This window comes from Enhydra lutris, unplaced genomic scaffold, assembly GCF_002288905.1.
Source record: "Enhydra lutris kenyoni isolate GAN:26980312 unplaced genomic scaffold, ASM228890v2 scaffoldscaffold22, whole genome shotgun sequence".
Lineage (NCBI taxonomy): Eukaryota > Metazoa > Chordata > Mammalia > Carnivora > Mustelidae > Enhydra > Enhydra lutris.
The window spans coordinates 5,523,823-5,544,180 of NW_019154106.1; the positions used below are offsets into that span (position 1 = coordinate 5,523,823).

General features: G+C 52.3%; 1 protein-coding gene across 1 annotated transcript; it reads right to left on the reverse strand.

Moving 5' to 3' along the window:
• Positions 1-18,424: 18,424 nt before the first annotated feature.
• LOC111149405 (chromosome unknown C11orf86 homolog) lies at positions 18,425-19,373 on the reverse strand. The gene is given in 3 exon segments (XM_022506434.1): positions 18,425-18,523; positions 19,105-19,163; positions 19,166-19,373. Coding segments are annotated over 3 exon segments (366 nt in total).
• Between the last annotated feature and the right edge of the window lie 985 nt (positions 19,374-20,358).

Here is a 20,358-nt window from a genome sequence, read left to right on the forward strand (position 1 = left end):
AAATAGCAAACCTGAGGGAGTGTGAAGGAAGCTCTCGGCAGAGCACCCACCAGGAACCCCCACTCTCACACCGTGTCATCCGCTTCCTATTTCCTGCTCATCCCTGGAAACCCGGCTTCCTCCCCCTGCTCTGGGAAGCCTTGTCCCACCCCGGCAAGGAACAGAATCCCACTCAAGCTCGCTGAAGCCAAAGAGGGGGACGACTCAAACACGTTCTGCATCTCGAGGCGCCCCGCCAAGGCAGCCAGATGTCCACAAACGACAAGGATCAGGGACGTGGAACGGCCATGAACCCTAATGGCTTCCCTCTGTGGCCCCTCCCCCTTCTTCCCACTCTGCAGACCCCTCACCAGGAAGAAAGGCCACCCCAAGCTCTGCAGACCCCTCACCAGGGAGAAAGGCCACCCCAAGCTCCCGGGGTAACAGCGTCTAGAATCCCAACCTGGGCCACCTTCCCTGGGAGAGCTCTGATTGGCTGGCGTGGGTCAGGTGATGGGCCCTGCTCCAATCCAGTGTGGCCAGGCGTGCTGTCACGTGATCCAGACAGGGCTTTGCAGGCCTGCTCTTGGAGGGGGTAGGGGCCGAGTAAGGGATGTTGACGTCACCCCAAAGGGGTCCTGGCCGCCTGCGTGCTCCTTTCTCAGCTTTACGCTTCCTGCAGAATTTATCTGTCTGCGTGTGTTGACTGCCCTTCCTGGGCAGTGCAGTTTGAAGTCCGACCGCCTTCTCTGCTTGCTTTCTGAGTCGGTCGTGTGTGCCGGTCTTTGCGCACAAACCCACGCGAGGACCCCGGCATGGGGTTGGGACAGACGCCCTCACCGTGCGTGTGTTGGTTCCAGGCCCCCACCCTAACCCCTCTTCTGGCCTGTCTTCCTGGGTGTACAGTCTGTGCATGGTTTGATGCTCTGCTGTTGCCGGCTTGCAATTCACAGTAATTTTTCAAAAAAGTCCGCATTAATATTTTGCAGCAAGCCCCGCACATTATTAGAGGGTTCTCCTCCTCTCCTTGCCTCCCCTTGCGATCATCTTTCCACCCGGACCATCCTAGTCTGCTTGGGCAGCCATAACAAAATACTATAGGCTGGGCGGCTCACACAACAGTAATTGAGTTTCTCATAGTTACAGAGGTCGGAAGTCCGAGATCAAGGTGCTGGCAAAGTCCGTTTCTGGGGAGCCCTCTCTTCCTGGCTTGTAGAGGGCTACTTTCCACTTTGTCCTCACACGGCCTCTCACTTTGAAGCGCCTTGTGGACAGAGAAAATGCTCTCTGCGGTCTTTTTCTCTTATTAGGAAACCAGCCCTAACTGATTAGGGCCCCACCCTTACAACCTTATTTAACCTTAATTACTTCCCCAAAGGCCGGGTCTTGAAGGACAGTCACCCTGGGAGTTAAGGCTTCAACGTAGGAATTTGGAGAGGACACGATCCACTCCAGTTCGTAACGCCCGCCTTCTAGGTGCCTGGCCCCTGGGCTTGCATCTCCTGCACAGACTCACGCCTGCCCCTTTAGATCGACCCGGTGGCACTGTCCCTTGGAGTTGACCTCCGGTTTTCGCTCTCAGTCATGGTGCATCTTGCCTCGGCTGTCTCATCCTGGGCAGCGTCTGGTTCAACCCGGTCTGCCCCTTCGTCTGACGCAGCCATCCAGGGCAAAGAGCTCTCACGCCCTTCAGGGACCTTGGGGCTGACTGGTGTTTTTCACACCTGCCAAACTCATAACCTTCAGGCTTGTTAGGACCCACGCCCACCCTGCATGCTGTTTCTGCCCCCCGCTCACTGCTCCCATGACTGGCCTCCGAGTTCCCTCCTGTGTGTCTTACCTCACCCCATTAGAGCTCCCACCAAACCCTGCTGTAGAGGTCGCTTTTAGGCAACAGGCTTGAGCAGTGGAAACTTGAACAAGGCAAAGGCCCACAGTGACCACGGAGATGAATGCAAACAGGTGCATTAAGCCATAGGCCCTAACCGGCCAATGCTATGGATGACCAGCCACAGTTACCAAAAAAGGGAAAATTCCATACATCCCCAAACTGCTTCCCTCCACCCTGTAACTGTGGCCGGTCCCCACCACCCGTGGCCGTCTCCCCTTTGCTGTCCTGCCTCCTGTTCCCTTGCAGTGAATTCAGTAAACTTCTATCTCTTTAGTTCTGCCTTGGGTGAATTCTTCCCTCACCTGCTCGGCCGGTCCCCACCCAGTCAGGACACCCCACACAGTGGCCAGTTTTGTGCCTGTTGGGCCACTGGTCTCTTCACCATGATAATGACTCTTATCACCATCTTCACCCTAATGCACGGGGTTGGCGCAGAGTGGGCACGAGAAATGATAAGGTGCTCTTTGAAGGTGGGGCTTGGTCCTGTCACCTTTGATCCCCTTCTGATTGTATCCAGTTGTGCCATGAGGACCACCCGCAGGGACAGAAAGGGAACCAGCCTCTTCTAGGCCAAATGGGAGAAAAATCTATTGGGTTCTTGATTATTTGGCTTTAAAAAATTAGAGCTGCCTTGGAGCGCCTGGGTGGCTCAGTTGGTTAAGTGTCTGACTCAGGTCATGATCTCAGGGTCATGGGAGGGAATGTCACGTCAGGCTCCAAGTTTAGTGGGGAGTCTGCTTGAGATTATCTCTCCTTCTCTCCCTCTGCCCTGCCCGCTCTCCTCCCGCACTGGCTCTCTCTCTCTCAACAAATTTTAAAACGACAACAACAGCAAAACTAGAGTGCCAAAGACCCCAGACAACCTCATGCTCCTTGGTCCTTTTTGCTTTTCATTCATGCATGTCTTTAAGAAATACACTCATTAAACTTTTTCTTAAATTACAGAAGCTCTATCAATGTACCAAACATCAAACAAATTGCTGTCATTTAGCATCTGAAACACGAAATTTGGTACGAAAAACCAGAATCTATAACTCTGTCAAGCTCAGCTCCCTTTGCCCACGGTTCTGCTCAGTGGCAGCAAAATCCTAATACTGCTAATTTAGCATTGGGCACTTTCCATTTACACTTAAATCTCATAGTCTTGGAGAAAGTTTGGCTTCTATTTTTGACCTTAGCTCAAGGCAGAATATTCACGTCACTTTGAAACCTAGTGCAGTTGAGACAAGGAAACTAAACGGACCCCATGAAAAATTGCTTTTTTGGCTCCTTTTCCTGCTTCTGTTCTAGCGCGCCCTAGCTTCCCGCCTCCTGCACTCATTGTAGAACAGATAATGTGTGTCCTCCTCGTAGAGGTCAAGGGTTTAATGATTTCTTTAGAGTCTACAGATAACATCTAAGGAGTGACTGGGCATTTTCCAAGACCACTGACTCGTCGAGAACCCTAGCTCCAGGACCTAAGTGACTTAAGGGGACACGTATATACCTGTCCTTGCTCCTGGATGCCTGAGAAGACGCGTGCATCAGGCCACAATCCTCAGAAGAAAGCCCAGGCCCCAAGCCAAGCAGAGAGTCACGCTTACTTCCTTTCCGAGCCTCCCAGATGCTCTCTGTCTGCAGTTCTTCATGTCTTCAAAAAACTGCTCTCACTTCCTCTCAGCTCACATTTGATTTCTATCTTGTGTGAAGCCAAGGACCTTCTTGGCTCATCCTGTGGGACACCCGCTAAAGGAGAGCACATTAATCAGCTGTTTATTTATGCATTTGCATAAACACACAGATTTGTGTGTACACTGTTTTTTTTCTGTTCTTTTTGCCGTTTCGAGCCAGCTTGCCTGGGTTCAGATCCCCACTTTGCTACTTACTACATGTGCAACCTTGGGAAAGTTACTCAGGCTCTGTGACTCAGTGTTCTCATCTGCAGAATGGGAATAACAATAGCGATGAGGTCACAGAGTTGTGAAATTTACAGTGAGGGAGAGGCTAGCCCACGATGCATGGTACAGGGTTAATCGTGACCATGGCACTGTTTGTGCCAAAGGCTGACCTCATGCTTTCACTCTCTTGCAGAGTATTTTATTTTCTGGGAGCATTGTAGTCTCTTGTCGATGGGCCAAGGCTGTTTCTAGTTTTGGTTATTACTAATAACGCTGCAACAAACACATTTATTTTTATTTTTTTATTTATTTTTTAAAAAGATTTTATTTATTTATTTGACAGAGATCACAAGTAGGCAGAGAGGCAGGCAGAGAGAGGAAGGGAAGCAAGCTCCCTGCTGAGCAGAGAGCCCCACAGGGGGCTCGATTCCAGGACCCTGAGATCATGACCCGAGCCAAAGGCAGAGGCTTTAACCCACTGAGCCACCCAGGCGCCCCCCAAACACATTTATTTTTAAAATTTACAGCCCAGGGGCACCTGAGTGGCTCAGTGGGTTAAGCCTCTGCCTTCAGCTCGGGTCATGGTCTCGGGGTCCTGGGATCGAGTCCCACATCAGGCTATCTGCTTGGCGGGGAGCCTGCTTCCCCTCTCTCTCTGCCTGCTTGTGATCTCTCTCTCTCTCTCTGTGTCAAATAAATAAAAATCTTTAAAAATAAAAAAATAAAAAAGTTTTAAAATTTACAGCCCAATTGCCTCCTCCAGAGGTTACACCAGGGATTACACACCTGTGAACACTGATTCTAGCCCTGTGCCCTCATCACCACCGGTTTCCCTTCAGGTGAGAAGATGGTGGTTCATTGTTGTTTTAATCGGATTCCCTCTGGTTACTGTGTGTAGAAGCTCCTGTGTATTTTGGCCAAGATCTTCCCCTTGCTTTAGAGGTTTATGTATTTTTCCCCCACTGTCTCTTGTCTTTTTTCTCTTTTGATACTCTTTTTTTTTTTTTAAAGATTTTATTTATTTATTTATTTGACAGAGAGAGAGAAAGTACGAAGGTACAAGCAGGGGAAGGAGCAGAGGGAGAGGGACAAGCAGGCTTCCTGCTGAGCAGAGAGCCCAATGCGGGGCTTAATTCCAGGACTGTGGGATCATGACCTGGGCCGAAGACAGATGGTTAACCGACTGAGCCACCCAAGTGTCTCTCTCTTTTGAGACTTTTTTTTTTTTTTAAGATTCCATTTATTTGACAGAGAGAGACACAGCAAGAGAGGGAACAAAAGCAGGGGGAGTGGGAAAGGGAGAAGCAGGCTTCCTGCTGAGCATGGAGTCAGATGTGGGGCTCGATCCCAGGACCCCAGGATCACAACCCGAGCAAAAGGCAGATGGTCAACGACTGAGCCACCCAAGTACCCATCTTGTGTTACTCTTTAACGCAGAATCATTTTAGGGTTACAGAGAATTTTCAAAGGTCCAACAGGGAATTCCCATGTACGCCACACCCAAGTTTCTCTATTAACACCTTAGTGTGATTTAGTATGGTACAACTGTCACAATTAATTAGCCAACATTTACACATTATTATTAACTAGAGTCTAACCTTTTTCAGATTTCCTTCCTTTCTAAGCCATGTCCTTTTGTCCCAGAATCCATCCGGGATGCCACATTACCTTTAGTTCCCTTGCCTTCTTATGCTCCTCTTTTTTTCATTTTAAAAGATTTACTTATTTTAGAGAGAGAGAAATAGAGTGGGAGAGAGAGCAGGGGGAGGAGCAGAGGGAGAGAGAGAACCTCAAGCACGATCCCTGGGTGGCTCAGTCAGTTAAGGGTCTGACTCCTGATTTCGGCTCAGGTTCTGAACTCAGGGTTGAGGGATTGACCCCCGCATCAGGCTCTGTGCTCAGTGTGGAGTCTGCTTGAGTTTCTCTCTCTCCCTCTCCCTCTGCTCCTCCCGTGTGTGTGTTTAATGACCTTGGCAGTTTTAAGGGCAAATGGTTAGCGTTTTGTAGACTGTCTCTCAATTAGGACCTGTTCATTTCCTCCTGTTTAGGTAGCATCCGGGCACTCTGGGGGGAAGACCACAGAGATAAAGCGCCATGTTTGTCATATCACTTATCATCATTGATGTTGACCACACTGAGGTAGTATTTGACAGGTTTTTCACTGTCAAGTTACTCCTTTATTACTGTATCCTGTGCGTTAACTGTGTCTATAGTGTCCTCTTTTTTTCCCTTTTTTTTTAATGGTGTCTTTTCATATGGAAGATTTACCTGTTTGGTCTCTTCAGAGCTGGAAGGACCTTCACCAAGGCATAGCATGAGTGACACCAGTAGGTCTGATGTAGTGAGTGCCTCTGGAGCATCCAGCCCCACGCTAAGAACTTCCTCACTTGCCTCACGGACCCCTGAGGACAACCTGTAATGTTGGTCGCTTTATTGTCTCCATTTTGTATCGAGAAAGTGGAGTCCACCCACCATTAGCCACACCAAAGCCAGCAAGTGGCAAAATCAGGATTCCTCCCTGGGTCTGTCTGACAATGGACATACTGTTTTATTATTTTTTTAAGTTTATTTATTTTTCGTAATCTCTGCAGCCAACCTGGGGCTCGAACTCAGGAACCTGAGATGAAGAGTTGCGCGCTCTTCCACCGAGCGAGTGGTGCCCCTGGACAGAACTGCTTAAATGTAGAAACCAAGTTCCAGAGAGAGGGCGCTTATCTGCGTCCACCCAGCAAGTTGGTGGCTTTTCCCAGGCCCTCCCCACGGCCGGGCCACCTCTGAGCCCCTGAGTCAGGAGCTAAATTGCAGCCAGGAGCCTGCCCTGTCCTCAGCCCTAGCCCAGCCGCCCGCTCCCCAGCCACCTCCAGGACGTGTCTTTGGCTGCTGTGGCTTCGAGCACCCCCAGGGGAAGGGACCCAGACTTCCCAGCAAATAAACACCGCCCACAGATCTCCAAATATACAGAGCTAAGTGTTCCTTCCCCTCTCAACCGGGCCTGGCCCCAACTCCAAACATCCCGCCTGGCTTCCGCCACTCCCCGGGGTCAGGTTCTGGGTCTTGAGTCCTGCTCAGAACAGCACGTGCCCTCTGCTGGGGCGTCTTGGCCACCATCATCAGTGGTCTTAGTTCGCAGCCACTTCCGGCTCACGTGCCTCGTCCACACTTCATGTTTCACAGAATGACCGGGAACAAAGTCTTCCCAGCCCTCCTGGACACAGGGGTCTTTGTTATCAGAGCACTTTAGGGATCCCCTTCCAGGGCTGTCTCGGGCACCCCGCACCCCTAGGGGAGGGAGTTGGGCTGCAGGGCTGGGCGGGTGTGTTAGCGGCTCTCGCTGCCACTAACAGAGAAGGCTGCTTTGCCAAAGCTCTTGATTGTGGAGACTTTTGAACAAAAAACCAGACAGTCTCCACCCCGTTGCCTCAGTTCCGGGCTGATCTAGCTTCGTCTGCATTCCCATCCACATCCCTCTCCTTTAAAGCAAATCCCAGAGGGCACATCATTTCACCCACAGAAGGCAAGAATCATCTCAAGGATGAGGAGTTTCTCATTAATATAATAGTATAATTTCCACTCCCCTCCCCCAGCCAAGAGGAATAGTTCTATAGTACCATCAAATGTTTGGTCAGCACTCAAAGTGCCAGTTACTTCCTAAAGAATTTCCTTCAACAGGGCGCCTGGGTGGCTCAGTCGGTTAGGTATCAGCCTTCTGCTCAGGTCATGATCCCAAGGTCCTGGGATTGAGCCCAGCATTGCACTCCCTGCTCAGCGCAGAGCCTGCTTCTCCCTCTCCCTCTGCCTGCCACTCCCCCTGCTTGTGCTCTCTCTGTCAAATAAATAAATAAATTAAAAAAAAAAAAAGGAATTTCTTTTAAAAAAAAGTCTGAGTTAGTATCCAAATAAGGTTACTACACTGTGATTGGTTCATGTGTTAGGTTTCTTTTACTCTAGAGTGTCCCTCCATCTCTCTTATTTTCTTTGTAACTTATTTGTTGAAAAACAGCTTGGCGGTCTATCCTGTACGGATCACCATGCCTGGATTTCGATGATTGCAGCCCTGTGGTGTAATGTAACATGTTTCTCTGTCCCCATGGGATCTTATAGATTGGGAGTGGGATCTAGAAGTTTCAGAAGATGCAGGCTCGATTTTTTTTTTTTGGCAAGATTGTTTCATAGGTGATGCTGTTATTTTTTTTTAAGATTTTATTTATTTATTTGACAGAGATCACAAGTAGGCAAAGAAGCAGGCAGAGAGAGAGAGGAGGAAGCAGGCTCCCTGCTGAGCAGAGAGCCCGATGAGGGGCTTGATCCCAGGACCTCGGGATCATGACCTGAGCCGAAGGCAGAGGCTTTAACCCACTGAGCCACCCAGGCACCCCGGTGGTACTGTTTCTTAAATCAGGAGATGTATGATGTCCGATTGCCTCCCCTTTTGCAATGCTTTATTTGTAAAAATTTGGATTGCTTTATTTGTAAAAATTCTTATTTTGGAAAAATTTCAAAGCTGTGGGAAGTTGCAAAGATGGTTGGTATACCTCCACCTTGATTTACCAATCTTTGTCACATGGATTTTGTCATTCACACGTGTATATTCCTATATACACATTATTTGAGAACAGGCTGTAAGTGTTGTGCCCCTTCACTCCTAAATGCTTTTGCTTGTGTCTCCTGAGAGCTCTCTTTCATAACCATCTAAGAGAAAAACTGTTTCTCTCTATATTCACAATACTTTTGACACCAAATGTGTGGTTTTCCCTCACATTAAACAATTTGGGGCATCTGGGTGGCTCAGTTGGTTAAACATCTGCCTTTAGCTCAGGTCATGGTTCCAGGGTCCTGGGAGCCCTACGTTGGGCTCCCTGCTCAGTGAGGATCTGCCTCTCCCTCTGTCTCCTCCTTCATGCTCTCTCTTTCTCTCTCAAATATATAAGTCTTTAAAAAAAAAAACCCAAAACAATTCTCCAACTCTTTAGATACCAACTAGGTGCCCTTCAATTTGGTTCTCACACTAGCCACTTGGATTTAGCACGGACTCTACAGGTGAAGGGCTCAGTCCCACAAGATTGTCCCCACAATCTAAACAAGATTGTTTAGAAGCCAGTGATAGGTCACAGGTATAAGGCTAAGTCACACCTGCTTCTGACCAACTGGCTACACATCGGGGGTTCAAGTTCAGCAGTTTGCTAGAAAGGCTCATAGAACTCAGGGAATCCTTGTTTGCTGGTTTATTATAGAAGATATGATAAAGGATACAGATGAACAAACAAATGGAAGAGAAGCATGGGGCAAAGGATATGGAAAGGATGTGGGGCTTCCAGGGTCTCTCCAGGAGAACCACCCCTCCCACTGCCTTGATATATTCACCAACCAGGAAGTTCCTAGAATGTTTGTGGAGGTTCCATTCATAGGACGATTGATTAAATCATTGGCCACTGGTGATAGAACTCAGTCTCCAGTCCCTCTCCTCTCCCAGGGGTCCAGAGGTGGGACTGAAAATTCCAACCCCTCCAGTCCCAGGGCGGCCTCCAACTTCCAGATGTCTCCTCGTTAGCACAAGCTTGGGTGTGGTTAAAAGGGGGCTTATTATGAGTAGCAAAAGATGATCTACCCACCCACCCAGAGAAGTGGGATCCAGAGAAGACCCCCACAGACAACTTTGAGGTGGGGTACAGTGGTGGGCTCCCTTTTCTCCCATCCTTGCCAACACTTGTTATTTCTTGTCTTTGTGCTAATGGCCATTCTAACGGGTGTGAGGTGACATCTCATTGTGGTTTTGACTTGCATTTCCCTGAAGACAGGTGACATCCCCCTGCTTTCCTTATACCTGCTGGCCATCTGTGTGTCTTTGGGAAAATGCTGATTCAGATTCTTTGCCCATTTTTTAATCAGGTTGTATTTTTACTATTGAGCTGCATGAGTTCTGCATGCATTTTGGATATTCTCTGATAAAGGGTTATGTATATTTTCTCCCATTCCATTTTCATTTTATTGACGGTTTCCTTTCTGAGCAGAAGCTTTTTAGTTGACATAGTCCCACTTGTTTATTTTTGCTTTTGGTGTCAAATCCATGGAGCAGCTACTATGCACCAGTTATTGGGGATATAGCAGGTCCCAAAGCATATTGAGTTCTTGACTCATGAAGTTGATATTCTGGTCGCAAAGAGAATAAGAATAAGAACATATGTTGGCCAGAATAAGTGGGTAAAGTAGAGAGAGGAAGGATGGAAGAGCTGTTTTAGGTAGAAAAGTCAGGGAATTCCTCTGTGATGAGGCAATGAATGAGCAGAGATTGAAGAGAATTGAGGCAGGTTTTACAGGAAAACATTGCCAGTGGAGTCAATAGTAAGTGCAAAGGCCCTGAGGTGGGAGAGTGTGTCAGTATGCTTAAGGAACATCCAGGAAGTCATTGTGATTGAGCTGAAGGGCAAGGCTGGGGGGGGGGGGCCTCCTGATGAGGTTGGAAACGTAGCCAGATGGTGTGGGGTGGTGTATGCCATGGGATTTGCTGTGCAGGAACAGGAAGCCATTTCCAAGTCTTGAGAAAAGTGCCCAGATCTGACTTTAGCTTTAGAGGTTTAACCCTTGACACATGTGGAAAGTAGATGGCAGGGGGCCAAGTTGGGATGGGACCACCACATAGGAAACCATGAACATGGTCCTAATGAGAGGAGATGGTGGTCAGGCCAGGGCTGTGGTACTTAAAAGGGAGGCCAAGTTCTCCGAGTTTGGATGAATTTGGAAGATGAGGCCAACAAGACTAGCTGGGGGAAGTGGCATATAGAGAGTGGGGGATTCGCTATAACGGTTAATATTCGCTATAATGGTTGATTTCATGTGTAATTGGGCCCATGGGAGGCCCAGACACTTGATTAAACATTATTCAGCCTGTGTCTGTGAGGACATTTCTGGATGAGATTAACATTTGAACTGGTCCACTGAGTAAAGCAGATAGTTCTCCCCAGTGCGGCCAGGCCTCTTCCAATCTGCTGAAGGCATGAAAAGAACAAAATGCAGAGTGAGGCCGAATTCTCTCTCTGTCCAGCTGTCTTTGAGCTGGAACATCAGTTTCCTCCAGCCTTTGCACTTAGATCCAGACTTGGATTGGGACTTACACTGTTAGCCCTGCCCCTACAGTGAACCTATTTTTATAATAAATCTGTATGTGTATATGTCTCACACTGGTTCTGTTTTTCTGGAGAACCCTAACTGATGTGCTGACCATTGAGTTTTCTGGTCCTGCCTGTGGAACTCTTGGAGTTGGCAGGGTGGACCAGATGACTGGGAAGACGGTTTGGGACATGTAAAAGGGAGGCTGTGTGACATGTTAAAGGGGGCTGTGTCACCTTGGGCAATTGACTATTTCCTATAAGAGCTTTATATTTTAGTTGGAGAATCCATCTTGTCCCATGTGATTCCAGGGAAGACAACTCAGACTTGACCAGTCAGAGCTTTGCATTACCTGTCAGTAGTGACTGGTTCAGAGATGAGTCTATGGACAGAGATAAGCATTCTTGCCCTGCGTGCTCCTGGATATAGGGACTGGGAGATCCACAGATCCATAAGGAGACGAAGAGAGAATGAATCTGAGAGGGAGATGGAGGGAGGGAGAGGGCGATGACACAGGTCCTAGGCATGGCTTTGAGCCCCTGAGTAAGCTGTACCTGAAGCTAGTCTGTGTCTAAACTTTTTCGTTATGTGTACCAATATATTCTTTTCTTCCTCAAGCTGGTTTGGGTTGAGTTTCTTGTTAATTGAAACAGAAAGAGAGGTACCTGGGAAACCATCCAATCCTTCCATTTTCCAGGTAAAAAAAGGCACAGCCCAGAAAAGATGAAGGACTTCCCAGAGGTCACACAACTAGTGAGCAAATGGGTAACAGAGCCCCCTGAGCCAGCCAACCAAACCCCCTACTCCACATCTCTGAAGATCCAGGATTCTTGCTTGGGAACAGGCTGCCTCAGCCCCCATCCCAGCAATGGAGTCTCCATTGTGGAGTGACTCGAAAGTCGGACCAGGAGGACCGTCCTCTCTCAGGGACCACTGGCTGCAGGGAGCCCACTAGGCAGGCTCCAGCTCACTTTACCTCCCCATGGAGAATTTACACCAGTCCCCAGGGCCCTTCTGCTGTGGGAAGGTGAAGTGGCAGACATTGGAACAGCTTTGGATTCTAGCCCTCCAAACATCCTGGTCTATGACATTGATCTAAGCACACTGACCAGTCACGGCGTCTGGTGTCTGTGCGGTCCAGGAGGCAGCAACTGTGCAAGTAGAGATGGAGAGGTGGGTTGCTCGTTTCTAGGGTGGAGCTAAAGACAGAAGTAGGAGGAGGACATGGAAAGATCGAGAGGGTGTCCAGCGCCAAGGGCAGAAGCAGGAGCCCAGACCTGTGGTCAGCTTCCCTGGTGCCCGTCCTCACCAACCCATCCACCCCCAGCTGTCAGGATCACCGCCGGCCCTGGGAAGGGGAGGGCCAAGCACCCCGCCCTCCGGGAGCTCCTAGCTGGGTGGTGCCACCTGGCAGAGGAAAGAAGGCAGAAGGTGGATCTGTGCCAAGGCATGTGATGGGGGCCTGGGTGTGGAGTACAGAGCACCCGGCCTCATCATCTCACTGGATGTGACCCATCCAAGCCCGCCTCCCCACCAGCTTCAAAACTCTCATTTGGAAAGTGGGAACAGTCCACCTGCCCTCCTCCCAGAGAGTCTCCACCATCCTCTGGGCTGGAGGGTCACAGGGAATCTTTAAGCTATCCCTTTTCCTCGGCTACTGAAAACCCTGTGACGGCTCCCCAGGCGAAGTGGTGTCCTGGTCCTTTGCGCCTTGTCCCTTGTGGGCCTCTCCTCGCCTCCCCCACTCCCACCTGTCCCCCAGGAAGACGGAAATGTGCCTGGATCTCCCAACACTCCAGCTGAGCCATATCCCTGTGCCCTTCCCTCTGGAAGGGTGGGGAGGCACCCTTGCCCTGTTCTCTGCTGTTCAAGAAGCCTTCTCTGCTGCCTGCTCTCCAAAAGCCCGTCTTTGGGCACACCTGCTCCCCCAGCCAGCTCCTGGAATATGGGTTCATTTCCGTGGCTGTGCCCGTGGCGGATTCCAGGGGCTGTGCCTGTCATCCCGCCTGAAGTCTTCCCCAGAGCAGGGCTGAGTATTGGCTGAGCGGCAGCTTGTGTCTGGAGCTCCGAGAAGGGAGACGGGGCCTCGTGGGGGTGGGGCAGGAAGGTTCGGTGACAACCACAGTGCAGGGTGACGAGAGGCCTTCCTCCCACGCCCGTTCCTGCCTTGGCTCTAGAGGAGAGACTGCATCCTGGGAGGCCCCGGGGCAGCTGTCTGGTCTGCGGCTGGGCCCACTTTCCTGGATCCTCATGCCTGTGGCCCTGCCAAGGCCCAGCCAGGCCAAGGTGAGGTGAGGACACGCTGGGCTCTGAGCGCCAGGTTCTCATTGAACAGGCACTTGTGTGTGCTGGCCCCGGGCTCAGTGCACAGGCACTTGTGTGTGCTGGCCCCGGGCTCAGTGCCTGTGTGCCTTGGCCTATCTCATCCCCAGGATGCCTTTAGTCTGATGCTATTATTAGCGCCCCCATTTGCCAGAGGTGGCCGCTGAGCCTCAGAGAAGGGACCCACCCTGGGTCACATCAGGTGAACCTTCTGGAACTGCTAGGAACCGAGGACGAAATGCTTTGCGTGCGTTCACTTGGGGGAATACAGCAACCAGTGAGGAGGGGTCGGTTTTGCATTTATTGAACAGATGAGGAGACCAAGGCAGAAAGAGGGGTTAGCATCTTGCCCAAGTTCACCGAGCTAGTAAGTGGCAGAGTCAGGGCTTTAACTCAGGCATTTGGCTACAGAGCTTTTATAGACTTTGCTCTCCTGCCTGATGACGCAGGTGGGGAGGAGGGGGCGGCGATGCTGTTCCTTTTCAGAACACAGCATGCCCTGATTTGCGAAGCTTTTGTGCACTTGGCGCTTGGTGTGCCCTTTGGCTCAGGGAGACGCAGAGATCAAGATTTCAATTTTACAGAGGAGGCTAATCACTGGCCCAAAATCACTCCCCAAGTTAGTTGCAGGGTAGGGGCTGGGGCCCCAGGTTTGGCACTCAGGCTCGGCCTCCAGCCCTTCTGATTAACCGGGCACTCTGAGTTTGCAGTCCCCACCCCCCATCCCCGAGGGAAGGGGCTTTGTGTGCACAGGGTGGTCAGAGAGTTCTGGCTTGCTGTGGGACCTCAGTGTCCTTGTCTGTAAAATGAACAGCCTGGATCTGTTGGGCTCTGTGTGTCCTTCCAGCTGAATTCGCTGTCCTTGCTCTGAGAGGTGCTTGGGGACGCGGTGTTCCCCGCTTGCCTTGTTGCCTTCCCCGTGATGGCAACCAAGTGGCCCCATTCCCCTGGCAGGATATTTCCCCCCACCTGCCGGCCTCCTCCCATCTGGCCCGGCTGGAAACCGCAGGAAGCTGGGGGAAGAGGTCCAACCACGCCCAGAGTGTCCCGCTGGCTCAGGAATCTGGGCCCAGAGTGTCCCGCTGGCTCAGGAATCGGGGCCTCCTGCTTGATCTGCCTTGTGAGCTCCTACCCCATTCTGCATCGAAACAGAGCTGCTGGTCATCAGTCTGTCTGCCTGTCTGTCTCCCTCCCAAGGAGAACTGTGAGCCTGAGCACCAAGGTCCTGTGGAAAGACCTTGAGAAACAGTGAGCTCTCTGGTTCTGGAAACGTACAGAGGGGCAGGGGGTGGGTTGAAGGGTCCCAGGCCCCTCCAGCTCCTGGATCTGAGCCCCCAGGGCATGGGAGAGGCCTGGGAGGCTCTGCCCTGTGGGCAGCAGGACCAGAACCTGGGGGCACGAAGCCTGCTCTACTCTGTGTGACCTTTGGGCACAGGCGGGCCGAGGGTGGAGCCCTTCGAGAGCCGGGTGCTGGCTGCGTCATCTCTCCACACAGGTCACCCCTGCCACGCACATTGGGGAGGCCTCCAACGGTGTCACCTCCTCCCACTCAGACCTGTGATGTAGGCAAAGTCCGCTGAGGTTGGCTAGCTGGTTGGCTCAGGAGCTGGCCCGCCCGGAAGCAGCCTTATACCCCCTCCCTCTCACCTTGGTTGAGGTCACCTTGGTCTCACCAAGCCCCTATTCGGTGTGGCCCAGCTCGGTGTGGTGCCTGTGCCCCCTCCTGTCAACTCACGCCACCCCAAAAGCTGACAAGGCAAGGGTATCCTCTCTCCTTGACAGAAGCTGAGGCCCCCAGGGGCATGAGCATGTGAGGGGCAGTTGCAGAGCTGGGCCTGAGGCTCAGGGGCCTTCCCAGTGGCCCGCCCACCCCAGGAGAGTGAAGTCTTCACGTGCAGACAAAACCAAGACGGACAAGGCCCAAGGAGGGCACAGCTGGGGAGACAGGGAGGTGGGGAGGGGGACTGTCGGCCACATGTATGTCCAGAGCCTGAGCCAGGGACATCTGTCCTGTCATAGACCATTCACATGGTTTGCACCTCCCAGATGCACCGTGTTCTCTCTGGGCTTCCCAAACAACTCCCTCCACCTGGAACACTTACTCCCTCCCTCCCTCAGCCTGGCTAACTCTACCCCTTAGTGGCAGAGGACTCAGGACTTCAACAACTGTTTGCTGAGCACCTTCAAGGAGACAGACACTGTCCAAGGTGAGCAGTTCACGGTGAGCAAAGAGAATTGTCCCACCTTCTGGAAGTTTCCCATCCCCAAGGAACCACACAGAGCTGACAGGAAATAGTTGGGATAGACTCGCGGCTGTCACGAGCAGCCCCCAAATCAGAGGCTTCACACGACGAAAGCCTATTTTGAGGTCCTAGCATGGTTGAGATGGGTGACAGGGGGCTCTGCTTCTGTGCCACTGTCATCCCCTAACTTCAGAACACCCTTGGGTCCTCTGCACTGGGCAGGCCTGTGAGCGAAGAGGGAAGCATCGAGGGCTGGGCGGGGAGGCTTAGCTACTGGTTCTGGAGGGGCCTGCGCGCCGTGTGTGTTCAAGCCAGAGCTTGGCCACAAAGCCACACCACAGTGCAAGCAAGTCTGGGAGCTGTCACCTAACCGGCATGTTGGGTTTCAACCCTGGCCAGTCTCTGCCAGGCAGAATCACACAAACAGTGTCTTAGTTTCTTGGGGCTCCTGTAACTATGCCCCAAATTCTGTGGCTTAAGCAATAAGAATGTATTATCTCGTGGGGCTGGAGGCTTCAGGGGACAATCTTTCCTGACTCTGCTGGCGGCCACTGGTCGCTGCGGGCAATGCTAGCCTTCCTGGGCTTGTGGTCACTTCACTGCACTCCACGCCTCCCCCGACTTCACATGGCCTCGTCCTCTGCGTCTTTTCCTTTGTGCGTCTCTCTAAGGAAGCTTCTTGTTGGAGTTGGGCCCCTCCCACCCCAAGAATCCAAGATGACCTCCTCATCCCAAGATCCTTAATTTTTTAAAGATTTTATTTATTTATTTGAGACAGAGAGAGCATGAGCAGAGGTCATGAGAGGGAGGGGGAGAGGGAGAAGCAGGCTTCTTGCTGAGCAAGGAGACCCATGTGGGACTCGCTCCCAGGATCCCAGGATCATGACCTGAACCCAAGGCAGATGCTTAACTGACTGAACCACCCAGGCGCCCCATTCCTTCATTGAATTGTATCTGTAAAGATCTTTTTTCCATAGCAAGCAAAAGTCACAGGTTCTGGGGATTAGAATATAGACGGATCTATTTTGGGGCCACTTTTGGGGCAAGATCATGTGAACCCCTTCCCATGGCCGCTGGCCTCCAAGAGGCCAGAAACAGAAGCAGCAAGGCCTCTTAAGGCCCGAGCTCAGAAGTCCCAGATCATTATTTCTATCGCATTCAGTTAGTCTGAGCAGGGCAGGGCCCACCAGATTCAAGGGGAAGGAAAATAGAATTCCTCCCCGGATGGGAAGCGTGCCTCACTCACTCAACAACTTATTGGGTACCTAGTATGGGCCAGGCTCTGAGCCAGGCACTGGGGTCCTAGGGGTGAGCAGGCCAGGCCCCCACAGAACCTTCTGTTTTGTGGATGATGGAAGCTCATAACTGGACAAACCGGTCACAGAGCATGACAAATAGAGCAGCAAGGATTCGGGCTAGAAAATCCCTGGGGACACAGAGGCCAGGATGAGCCTAGAGGGCAGACATCTGGAGGGTGACAAGGACACCTCCCCATTTCTGGGCCTCAGTTTCCTCCTCTGGATGAGGGTTTGCCACAGCCATGGACTCAAACTATTCTTCCTGGAGTCCTGGGGCTGCCCAGAGGCACCCAACAGGCTACTGCAGAGGGTGGCAGAGCAGTGGGCTTCTAAAGTTTGTGACTCATTGGTCTGGAAGCTTCTGATCAGCTCCCAGATTCCAGCTTCCAAGCCGGGCACCCCAGTCTCTGATCCCAGTGGCTGTCTAGAACAAGATTTTCCTAGGAGCCCTCTTGTTCCTCAGTGGCCCTGCCGGGGTTCTGGACTCTGTGGAAACAGGGAACCTCCCTTTCTATCTGGTTGGACTCTCTTCCCACCATCCCAGGACAGACCTCGCCCTGGGACACCCCTCACCTTTGACCTTGGGTCTGCTTCAGCCAAGGGACCCCACAAGAAGTGCCAGTGTCTCTCAAAGAGCTCAGACCCTTTGGGGTAAGACCCTCCCTTCGGTGTAGCCTTGGATGAGCCCCTCGCTCTTTCTGGGCCTCGGAGGGAGCCCAGCCTCATGACGGTGGGCACAAAGGCAAAGCACGCTCCCCGAAGCTGGCGGGAGGGGTGGCAAATCCTCTGGGGAGTGAGGTCAAGAGAAGTGGCAGGAAAGACCCAGCCTCCTGGGGACCCATGGGGGACCCATCCCTGGTGCCCCTGGTCCACCATTCTGGCAAATTCTGAGCCAAGCCTTTCTCCCGTCAGGCAAATTAATCACTAGGCACGTAGTTTACTTTAGCTTGGCAATCTTTATTCCTGGGTTCAGCCCCAAGGGTGGGAACTGGGTGTGGGTGGGGCCAGGGGTGCCAAAAACAATAATTCCTTCCTTGCTCTGGGCCTCAGTTTCCATTTCTGTCACACAAGGAGGGAAGGCATCCCCTGCTTCCTTCACTGGGACACTGTGAGGTTTCAAGTGACCACATACAGACCCGGGCCTTTCAGCCACACAGCTCCAGTACTGACAAGTGCCCTGACTCAGTCCTTGCCCCTGGAGGGCTCACTGTCAGGGAGGGAGACCCGTCTTGTCCACCACTAGCTGCTGGCAGGTGGGGCGTGGGGAGTGTGGGGGGACAAGCAATGCCCAAGAGCCTCTCAGCCATGGGTCTGGCTTCACTGAGCTCTGTCTTGGAAGTTCATGACTGGGCTTGTGTGGGGCGAGGGGTGTCCACACCCCTACTTCTAGGCAGGTAAGGCCCTCATACCTGTCACTATCCAGGGATGCCCCCTTGCCCAGAGAGCAGGGTCCACCAGGAAACAGAGCTGAGCCCCCTTCTTCATAGTCCTTTTGGGGTCTTCCTTGCAGGCTGGCCTTGGAGTGGAGGGCCAGGGCCAAGGGGCAATCACAGGACCCTTGGGTGAGCTGATGGCAGAGGCCTTGGCGCACCGTGGAAGGAAGGCACGACTGGTCCACTCAGAGGGGTCCAGAGGGCCACGAAGTGGTGGGTCAGCAGGCATGGCCATGCCGTGTGGGTGCCCCAGGGGCCTGCACCGCTTCGGACACCCTTAGCTGGTGGTGCCCTGAGGGGGCTGTGGGGAGGCTTGCCGGCTCAGGGTCACACCAGGGAAGCTGGGGACAAAGCTCTTCCATCTTCTCCTCACCTGCTGGAAGACAGAGGAGGGGGGAGATCAGGGCCCGGTCTCACAGCTGTGCGGTGGGCTTCAGTGTTGTTCCACCTACTGCCACGAGGTGGTGGTAGACCGCAGACACAAGAGCACTGCTGTGGGGGGGGGGGGCACGTCGTCCAGAATAAGGAGGGAGGGCCAGGATCCCGCAGCTCCCACCAAGGGGGTCAGGATGCCCCTTTTCCTGGGGCAGAGGAACACAAGATGTAACCCTGGGGAAGTTGTATTGGCTGATCTCCTTGCCTCCAGCGAAATCCACCCATGTAACCACTGCCAGATAGATCATTTTAGAACAGCTCTGACCCTATCACCAGCGGGCTCTAAAACCTTCCATAACTCCCCAGTGCCTAGGGGATAAATCCCAAATGCCTTTAGGGCCCTCTGAAATGTGGTGACTGGATACCTCTCTTTCCAGCCTTATCTCCAGACAGTTCTGCTGTCTTCTTGGTCCTTGGTCCCCCATGTTTCTGCTTCTGAGCCTTTGCTACCCTGGGTCCCTCTCTGTAGAGTCCCCACCGTTCCCCTGCAGTGCTCCTCTGTCCGTCAACCCACAGCCAAACCTGCTGATACTGCTTCCGCCACTGCTGCCTTTTTCCTTGCTGGGCCTGGATGAGCCGCTTGTGTCCTCCAGGCCCCCTGGCAGCCACTCCTGACCTGGCGTATCCAGCCTTTCTGAGCCTTCGATGGAGGGCCTGGACTTCTCATGCCCCTGCGTGAGGATCAGTGCCCAGCGCAGTCGGCTCTCTCGAGGCTTCCCCCAGGGCTCCTGGAGTTTGCCGTAGGTGGGCCGTGGTCCTCTCAAGGACTGGCTGCGTGGGCCCGACCCCATGGTTCTGGAGGCTGCGAGCACTGGATAGCTGCAGGCCCCTTGGCTAGCCAGTGGCTTCTGAGATGGCCTGGAGTCTCTACCCTTGTGATGGGAACTTTATTTGGGGGCAAAGGTTGGTACTGCTGAGGTGGCCATCATAAACCAAAGGGTGGGCCACAGGGTACAAGCATCCCTGAGTCAGCACCCCCACTGCCTCTCTCTACCCGCGGGAAAGTCATCTAAGAAAGACAAAGACCTGGTGAGCAGACCTGGGGCCAAGGCCAAAAAGAAATCGTACAAAACTATGGTTCTAGGCATGGTCAATGACCTGGTCTTGTGCGACAAAGGAACATAAGACAAATTCTCTAAGTTCTCAACTCTAAGCTTAGAGCCCCAGCTGTTGTGTCTGAGAGAAGATTCGAGGCCCCCTGGCGCGGGGCAGCCCTTCAGGATCTCCTCAGTAAAAGGACTTATTAACCTGGTTTCAAAGCACAGAGCTCGAGTCATCGATGCCGGTAACACTGAGGGCAGAGATGCCCCTCCTGCTGGCGGGGACACGTGAACAGATCCCACCAAGGGGGAACCCTGAAAAAGAAAACGTTATTAAATTAAAAAAGGAAATAGGGAACGGGACAGTCCTGGTCTAGAAGAGTCAAACTCACAGAAACACAAGGTGGCGCGGGGGCTGCCAGGGTCTGGTTGTTTCGCGGTTGTCGGGCTTCAGACCCGCAAGAAGAAAACATTCCAGGGATTGAGGGAATGGCACCGTGAACACAGGTAACGCTCCTGAATTATACAAAAAAATGGCTACATGGTAAAATGTATGTTTCTGGATATTTTACGGCGGCTGGACATTACTCATTAGCCGAGGCGAATCCCTTCCCCTTCTCCGTTATCTTATCAGCTGCAAAATGGGTCGCTGTGAAAATCCGATGAAATCGTGTATGTGGAAGAGCTAGACCACCAGCAGCGGCTCTTTTAGCCTCATGATAGCCCTGTGAGGTGG